This window comes from Rhineura floridana, chromosome 3 (assembly GCF_030035675.1).
Source record: "Rhineura floridana isolate rRhiFlo1 chromosome 3, rRhiFlo1.hap2, whole genome shotgun sequence".
Classification (NCBI taxonomy): domain Eukaryota; kingdom Metazoa; phylum Chordata; class Lepidosauria; order Squamata; family Rhineuridae; genus Rhineura; species Rhineura floridana.
Genome location: NC_084482.1, coordinates 121,069,965 through 121,079,592, shown reverse-complemented (window position 1 = coordinate 121,079,592; position 9,628 = coordinate 121,069,965). Strand labels below are relative to the sequence as shown.

General features: G+C 42.6%; 1 protein-coding gene across 1 annotated transcript; it reads left to right on the top strand.

The window, feature by feature from the left end:
• Positions 1-1,205: 1,205 nt before the first annotated feature.
• Positions 1,206-9,069, top strand: THOC3 (THO complex subunit 3). The gene is made up of 6 exons (XM_061617524.1): positions 1,206-1,585; positions 2,702-2,858; positions 3,670-3,874; positions 4,650-4,811; positions 5,410-5,510; positions 8,165-9,069. The coding sequence occupies exons 1-6, from the start codon at positions 1,403-1,405 to the stop codon at positions 8,326-8,328; spliced, it is 972 nt and encodes a 323-aa protein (XP_061473508.1). The 5' UTR covers positions 1,206-1,402; the 3' UTR covers positions 8,329-9,069.
• Positions 9,070-9,628: the final 559 nt, after the last annotated feature.

The window sequence follows — 9,628 nt, the reverse complement described above, 5'->3', positions numbered from 1 at the left end:
CTGATGATACGCAGCTCTACTTCTCCTTTTCATCTTCTTCAGGTGAGGCTGTTAATGTACTAAACCACTGCCTGGCTGCGATAATGGACTGGATGAGAGCTAATAAACTGAGACTCAATCCTGACAAGACTGAGATGCTGTTGGTGGGAGGGCTCTCTGCCCAGATGGTTGATGCCCGACCTGCCCTAGATGGGGTTACACTCCCCCTAAAGGAGCAGGTCCGTAGTTTGGGGGTCTTATTAGATCCGCTCCTGTCACTGGAGGCTCAAGTAGCCTCGGTGGCACGGAATGCGTTCTACCAGCTTCGGCTGGTAGCCCAACTACGACCCTATCTGGATAGGGAGAACCTTGCCACAGTTATCCATGCTCTGGTAACCTCTAGATTGGACTACTGTAATGCACTCTACGTAGGGTTACCTCTGAAGACGGTTCGGAAACTTCAGCTGGTGCAGAATGCTGCGGCCAGAGTTCTTACTGGGACAAAAAAATTTGATCATATAACACCTGTCCTGGCCCAGCTGCACTGGCTACCAATATGTTTCCGGGCCAGATTCAAAGTGTTGGTTCTTACCTATAAAGCCCTTAACGGCATCGGACCGCAATACCTGGCAGAACGCCTCTCCCGCTATGTACCTACCCGGTCGCTGCGCTCGACGTCGAAGGCCCTTCTCCGTGTCCCAACGCATAGGGAGGCACGGAGAACGATAACTAGAGCTAGGGCCTTCTCAGTGGTGGCCCCCGAACTATGGAACGCCCTCCCTGATGAGATACGCCTGGCGCCTTCTTTGCTATCTTTTCAGCGCCAGGTAAAGACCTATCTCTTCGCCCAGGCATTTTAAAAATTTTAAAATTTGAATTTAAAATTGAAAATTTTTAATTATGTTTTATTGTGTTTTTGTATTTTAACCTGTTTTATTATGCTGTGCACCGCCCTGGGAGCTTATTGCTATAGGGCGGTCTAAAAATGTAATAAAATAAATAAAATAAATTTTTGCCAGTAGGATAGCATTGCGTGGTTTAAAGAGAGACAAGCGCAAAACGCTTCTCCTATGAAACTCTTGTTTAACAAATTAAAACAAACTCACAAGTTAAATTCTGAATTTTCCCTTCGCGCATACAGCAACCACTCAGCTTTCCAGAATTCCAATGAAGCAGACTTTTGGAATACAGGTCAATGCGAAAGGAAGTTTTTTCCGCGCCTATCATGTAAATTTCCTCCCTGCTTGCCCCTCCGCATTGGAACAGAGAGCGAGCGCTGCTCGGAGCTCTTTACTTGCATTCGGCATATTTATTCCAGAGCAAGAGGACCGGTCTGATGACGTAACGGAAACAACGAACTTTGTCACCCGGAAGGGGATGCTGCTAAGACGAGCGGCGCTTGGTTCGGTCCGGCCAAGTTGCCATGGCTCTTTCTCCGTACGTGCAGGCCATGCAGGACCTGTTCCGGGCCAACACGCGCAGCCGCGAGTTCCCGGCTCACGGGGCCAAGGTGCATTCGGTCGCCTGGAGCTGCTGCGGCCGTCGCCTCGCTTCCGGCTCCTTTGACAAGACCGCCAGCGTCTTCGTGCTCGACAAGGATCGACTGGTCAGTGGTGTTGGGGACGCCCTTAATACTGCGGGGCCCATGAAGGAAGAGGCGAGGCAGAGGCACACGCGGGGGAACGAAGAGCAGGGGCCGATTAAAACAGCAGCTAGAGACTGTGCATAGGAAGCTGCCTTATACCGAGTGAGACCATTAGGGCATCTTGCTCGATATTGTCAACGCTGGCTGGCAGTGGGTCTCCAGGGTTTGGGGTAGGGGGTCTCTCCCAGCCCTACTCACAGTAGCCAGGTATTGGACCTGGGAAGCAGATGCTATATCAAGGAGCGGTGGCCCTCTCCCCAAATGATAGAAGGATTGCCAAAATTTCAGCTTATGCTCTCCTTTTCTTTAAGGACCCATCAACTTTTGTTTTGTTGTGTATGCCTTTCTTGTCATTTGTAGTGGTGCCTGATAATTTGAATTGAATTGCCAGGACAGGAAACTTTAGGCATTTCTGCAGTACTTGTGATAAACTGGGGCATTGTGCAACCTTACAACTGCACCAGACAGTTGGACAAAGGTTTTAATATCATCCACTACCCCCATCTCTCTTGTCTTCCTCACCATTAGCATAGGAGCCACATTGCATCTGGTCTGTGTGAGGAGATGCCTGAATCCTTAGCTAGTGATGGTTACCTGGCAATATGCTTCCTGGAGAGGGGCTGTTTCCCCTGAGTTCACCACAGCCCTCCAAGTATAGTAGCGTTAGGAACACCAGAGACTTGACAAGAGGCTTTAATATTGTCATTCTCTCTCCATCTCTCCTCCCCGACCCCCATCTTGTAGCTGTTCCACTGCCATAGCTGTATATTGAATTGTATAATCCTTGGAAAACTTTTAGGTCAAAAGATGGGGTATAAATCTTTAAAATTAATAAACAATAATATTGCGTCTGGCCTACTTAGCCAACTATTCTTGGCAAGACTCCTCCCAGGTTTTATTTCTAAAGGAGGTTTGAATGAAAAACAGCACTTGGCTTGAATAATGGTGCTTAGATTATGATTAAGCCTAGCTAGGCAGACTATAGATGCATGATAAGTCAAACGGTCTTTGTAAAATATTTTTTTCTTTTGAGGTGTGTGTGTGTATTATTAGTTTAAAACTACTCTTTTTCTCTAGGTGAAGGAGAATAATTACCGTGGCCATGGAGACAGCGTGGATCAGTTGTGCTGGCACCCCAGTAACCCAGATTTATTTGTCACTGCATCTGGAGACAAAACCATCCGTATATGGGATGTCCGCACCACTAAGTGCATTGCCACAGTGAATACCAAGGGTAGGTGATGCTAATATTCAGTGAAGTAAGGCTGTTCTGTGTGCTTTTTCTGGGGGAAGTGTTTGTTGCTTCTAAGAGGGCCAAATACTAGAAATGGAGCAAGATGATCCTGAGAGACAGTCTCTCTCCACTGGCAATTTTGACCACATGGACACTCTGTCTTTCCTATGATCCAGGTCCATCTTTCTCCCCCGTGGGCTGGGCTGAGACTAAAATGTAATTTTACTGTGGCTGTATTTCAAAAGCATTAATTGGAGGTATTAGTGTGGTGTAGTGGTTAAGATGTTGGACTATGACCTGAGAGACCAGGGTTCGAATCCCCACACAGCCATGAAGCTCACTGGGTGTCCTTGGGCCAGTCTTTGCCTCTCAGCCTCAGAGGGAGGCAATGGTAAACCCCCGTGAATATTACTTACCATGAAAACCCTATTCATAGGGTCACTATAAGTCGGAATCGAGTTGAAGGCAGTCCATTTCCATTTTCATCAGATTATAGGTAGCATTTTATGAACCACCAAAATCACTAGAAGCCACTTGGAGGGGTGGGGAGGGGGAATAAGATTTTAAGATGTTGATGATGTGGCTATCTTGAGCTAGCTGGGACTTGGTGGGAGTTGGAGACCAACAATACCTGGAGGCCCACAGTCTCCCTATCTCTGATGAAAAGAATATAGGGAGTGTAGCTGTATTGCATATTATATAGAGCTGTGTATATTTGATCTTGTTAGAAGTCATTGGCTTAAAAATGCAGAAGTCTGTGTGTTGCCTTACTAGTTCTGTAGGTTCAGTTTACCCTTCCTGCCTTTTACAGGGGAGAATATTAACATTTGTTGGAGCCCTGATGGACAGACTATTGCAGTAGGGAACAAGGATGATGTGGTCACCTTCATTGATGCCAAGACGCACCGGTCTAAAGCCGAGGAACAGTTCAAGTTTGAGGTGAATGAGATCTCTTGGAACAATGACAACAACATGTTTTTCCTCACCAATGGCAACGGTTGCATCAACATCCTCAGGTACCCTCAGCATGGCCTTTACTAGGAAGGGCAGCAAGTGAGTTCGGTGTCTTGTCTTTGGTCTAGGTAGTGGGTGGGGCAAGGTCTTTGTGGGGTGTGGGGCAGGTGGGAATAGCTTGGAGAAAGCTAGGCTCATGGATCGGGGTTACCTATCATAAAGACACAAGCAGTTGCTAGGAGAAATATGAACTCTTCCCTGATGTCATCATGTGTCCCTGCTCATATATTTCTTCAGTTAGCACAACTCTACAGCTTTATCGCAGGGGTGGGAAACTGCTGATGAACTGCAACACCCATCATCCCTGGCCATATTTGCTGGTGCTGATGGGAGTTGTAGTTCAGCAACACCAGGAGGGCCAAATGTTCCTCACCCCTGCTTTATCCCCATATTCATGTCAGTGCAACAGAAGCAGTTTTGTGCCTTCCCATTTCCTGACTGATGGCGTGTCAGGAAAAAATGACAATGAGAAAAAATTCCACCTCTATATCTATCATTTGAATATTTTTAAAACAATGCTATATTCCTGTTCTACTCTAGGGAATTCTGTAGCTAGATTACAAATAAACTCTGTCATCCATGTTGTCATTATTTAGCGGCTTAAAACTGCTACAAAGCCTATTTAAATTGTGAAACTTTTGGGGCTTCTATTATACTAGCAGGTTCAGTCTTGCATTTGGTGACCAGTAAGAAGACATTTCTAGATGTTACATAACTTGTAAAAGGATTGCTTTTTCCTCAGCCTCACCACAACTTGATTTCTTTAACTTACTATAGCTATCCAGAGCTGAAGCCCATCCAGTCAATTAATGCCCATCCTTCAAACTGCATCTGTATCAAATTCGACCCAACGGGCAAGTATTTTGCTACAGGAAGTGCTGATGCACTGGTTAGCCTCTGGGATGTGGATGAGCTGGTGTGTGTGCGATGCTTTTCTAGGTAAGTTGTCTTGACTGGTGATCTGAATGCTCTTTTCAACCTTGGGGATGCTAAAAGGTCTATATCTTATCTGCCTATGTACATAAGTGTAGATTGGGCTAATAAATCTTAACCACTTGTACACTGATGTGGTCTGAACTGGATGTTAGTATTGGAAGAAATTTTGGGGGTCATGGTTGATCTATGAATTTTGTTTTGAAAAGGAAGTTAAGGGGTGTGTGACTTGAGATCAAGAACATTTAATAGCTTATAAGTAACATAAAATAAGCAGTGTAGCGCTAGAATAGAGGAGAAAACTTTCTGCCTTTTGTAATAATAGAACTCTGGGTAACCCAGTTGGCTGGCAGTAGGTACAGAAAAAGTCAAAGAGCGTGGCTTCTGGCTTAGATAGCGTTAAAAGGTGATTAGACTAATCAGTGGAGGACATCTTTATCAACAACTGTTAGGCATGATACCTAAATGGAACTGCCATAGGCAATAGCAGTATTTTCTCTCTGATGCTAGGAAGAAAAAAAGTGGGAGGCTGTTGGCTTTGTGCACGGTTTTAGTGCTTTCCAGAGGCATTTCTCTCCTCCTGCCATTTGCTCCTGTTTTTCAGGCTTGACTGGCCTGTGAGGACATTGAGTTTTAGCCATGATGGGAAGATGCTGGCTTCAGCATCTGAAGATCACTTCATTGACATTGCAGAGGTAGAAACAGGTAAGTTCTGCTGTTACCACTATCTGTCAAAAAAGTCATAGCCATACTAAAAACACTTACCAAGAAAAAACTCAAGTAAACATAGTGTTGGTTCTGAGTAAACATTCACAATATATATTATACTTTTTCAGTCATCTACTGGAGGTACACTAGATGTTTTTGGTCCCATCCTAAACCTAAAGCCTTGTGTTTCTGGTTTGGGAGAATCCAGGGGTGGGCTGCAGGGAAGGTACTGTCTGAAGTCGGGTGGGGAACTGACAGGCCATGGACCTTCCCATCTGGCCCCCTTGCCCCACATCCAATCCTTGTAGCAATTAGGCTTGGAAAAAGCCTCCTATTGGCTCCATTAGTCTTTTTTCAAGTCTAATTGCTGCATGGTGGCATTTTTTGGGAGGGTTGAAGCTGGTAACTATGATAACTATTAAGATTTATTCTTTTCCCACTCCCCCTTTTGTTGTCAAAGCAATAGTTTCTGTAATTTATGGACAAAAGGCATTTTAAAAAATCCCTCCTATATTCTCGTGGGTTGAGAACTTTTGGCTTTGAATTGCACTTGTAATTTTATGTGAAAGGAATGTGTTGTGAAATTCTTTTTTTTTTTTTTTACAATAATTTTTATTCAAATTTTCATAAAACATAGAAAACAAAATCATAAAACATTCAAAGACAAAAAACAAAACAAAACAAAAATGATTAAACAAAAAAAGATAAAATGTTGACTTCCCATTTGTCACATATCAAATCAGTTATAGGTCTACAATATATAACAATCCTGTCTCTTAAATCATATTATAAAATCACTTTCCTCCAGTAGTTATCTTAATTAATCATCAAATGTCATAAACATTACTTTATTCTTTCCACAAAAAGTCAAAGAGAGGTTTCAATTCTTTAAGAAATATATCTATCAATTTTTCTCCTAATAAACATGTCAATTAATCCATCTTGTTAATAATTATAATAATCTTATTGTCATAACCATAGTCCAAATAAACATTTCGATTAATCCATCTCATCAGAATCTGTTAGGTCCAATAATTTCAATAGCCATTATTCCATTATCCCTATTAGTTCCATCTTCCATCTTCAATAGTCCTGTTAAGTCCAGTAATTTCAGTGTCCAATCTTCCATTATCAGTATTCCATAATAATCTTGCTGTTGTAGCCATAGTCATATAATAAGAGTCTGATGGGAATTTCCTCTATCCCAAATATTTTCTTGCCATCCATTCTAAATAAGTTGCTGAAATACTGTTGTAAAGTCATATCTGTGTTCTTCTTTTTTACAAAATGCACTGGCTCATCTCTTAAGAGTTTTTCTGTTGTCACATGGCTGCAGTTAATTCCATAGATTTTCTCTATATCAAGCTCCATCACATCATTCCAGTCCAGAAGATTATCCAAGCCATTGATAACTTTATCTCTAATATCTTCATTAATTTCTTCAGAGATAACGTTAAATTCCAAACAGTAGATTTTATTTCTAAAGTCCATAAACTCCAGATCTTTTTCCAATTCCACATTTGTTCCAATCTCCAGGGCTTGTATCTTCCCTTTATTTTTTCTTTTCTCATCTCTGATCTCATCCTCCTCTCTCACAGGATCCCCTATTTCTTTAAGCTCCTGCGTCATTTTGCTCAGTTCAATTTTCAGCTCCTTACTACCCTGTCGCAGGGTTTGTTTCGTTATCTCAATCTCATCCATTATTTTCTGAAACATAGTTACTTCCAGATTCTCAGCCACTTTCTTGATTGCCATTTTTAAAACCACGAAAACAAAGCAAAACAAAAATAAAGAAGAACCACTTCTTATTTCAGCAACAATTGGGTTAATATTCCAGGCTTGATGACATCACAGTATAAACAGAGCAACCTGCCTTATCTCTCTATGTTCAAGAATGCAAAACAAATTTAGTTCCCAGCATCAAAACAGTTAGTGGCGTCGTGAAGAAGCAGATTCGTCAAAATAAAATAGACCAAAAAGAGAATAGTCCCAGACAATATAATATTCCTTGGAATAGAAATCAGGAATAGAAATCCCTCTTCTGTTTATTATCTTTAGAATGCACTTCCAGGACAGCTTTTTGCGACAGAAACAGAGATAAGCTGTTAATTTCGTGAATAACAGAGAAGAGCTATATCTCACCCAGAAGTTGTCCAAAGCCGATCAATCTGACAAATCTCCTTTTGCTGCAACAATTTAAACCAAGTAAAAAAAATAACAGAAAGAAGGGTGCTTGCCTGTTAGTCCGTTCTCTCTTTAAAGAAAAGATAAACGTATCGCTTAAACAGATAGAGCTTGTTAGGAAGTCCGTCCGGCATTGTTGGCTGGACCTTATCTCATAAATTAATGAAATCCAGTCCTCCCAACAAAAACAGGCTTTTGAGGTTGATCTCTACGTTTCTCCCTGCCCGGGAGAAATTTCATCAGTCAAAAAAAAAATGTTCTGACTGATTTATATCTGAATAAGCTTCTTTTGAGGCGGGAGCCCGTCCCAAAAGCAGGCACAAGCGAAGTCACCCTTCCCGGAAGTCGTGTTGTGAAATTCTTCAATGGGACTGATTATTCTGCATTTTTTTATAGATGAGCCAAAGACAGGGTGTCAGAGGTTCAGCTGTCTTGGTTCTTGGGCTAATTCTGTCTTTGTCCTTTAGGGGAGAAGTTGTGGGAAGTGCAGTGCGAGTCCCCAACGTTCACTGTGGCATGGCATCCAAAGCGGCCCCTGTTGGCCTTTGCCTGCGATGATAAAGACGGCAAATACGACAGCAGCAGAGAAGCTGGCACTGTGAAGCTCTTTGGTCTTCCCAATGACTCCTAAGAGAAGTCTTCTGAGACTGTTTTGGGACCTGGGGTTCTGAGCCAGGATAGGATGTTCGTTCATAAGCCATGTGTGCTTTGCTTCTTTGTTGGGTCTGCTGCCATTTCTACAGTAGGAGTAGTACCACGGCTTGGTATTCCCTTGCACAGAAAGCCTGCTTTTGTAAAATGCCCAACCATTCAAGCAGGCACAGAGGCTGGCTGACTAAATTCCCTACTAAATTCCCTTCCAATTTCTAGGCCATTAATTTTTTTTAATTGCAAAGAGAAAGCTACAGCTGCCAGTGTATTTGAGTGTCTATATGCTGTGCCTTCCATGAGCAAAATAATCCCTGCTCTTTAGTTTCTCTTGGGATGTAATAGGCAAAGCCTTCCTGCAAATCTGGGAGAACTGTGTAATTGTTGTGTCCTTGTGTCTCCCTTAACAATGGAAAGACTCGGGGGGATACGTGGTCTTCCTGTTGTCACATTTGGAACCCTCCTTTACCTTTGGAGGAATGCTTGTTTCACCTCTTTTGGAGGGAGTGGGTGGTATTCAAGGCTAGTCTGACTGAGAGTAGACCCATTGAAGTTAATATATGTGGCTAACTTTGATTCATTAATTTAGATGGGCCTACTCTGACTAGGATTTTATTGAATACAACCCATGGTATGTGTGGGATGGGGAATAGGATTATTTTTTGTATGAACTTGTTTTTGTACTTTGGATAATTTTGTTTCACTAATAAATACATAAAACTGCTGTGTACTGTAGTTCAAAAAAGCCAATATATTAAGCTGCCAACGAAAGGATGTAAAAATAATGCAATTCTAAGAATACCAAGTGCGTCTCTCTAATCTTTTCTCGCTGAGGAACAACATAAGAACATAAGAGTTTGCTGGATCAGGCCAATGGCACATCTAGTCCAACATCCTCTTATCACAGAGGCCAACCAGTTGCCCATGGGAGGCCTGCAGGCAGGACCTGCAAGCATGCATAAGAGCACTCTCCCCTCCTGTGGTTTCCTGCAGTTGGTATTCAGCAGCATACTGCCTCTGACAGTTGAGGCAGATCATAGCCATCATGGCTAGTAGCCATTGGTAGGCTTATCGTCCATATGTTTGTGTAATCCTCTTTTAAAGCCACCAAGTGGGTAGCCATCACTCTGCTGTGGGAGTGAATGCCGTAGTTTAACTATGCACTGCATGAAGAAGTACTTTCTTTTGTCTGTCCAGAATCTTTCAGCATTCAGCTCCATTGGATGTCCACAAGGTATAGTGTTAGAGAGGGACAAAAACTTCTGTCTAGTTTCTCTATGCCA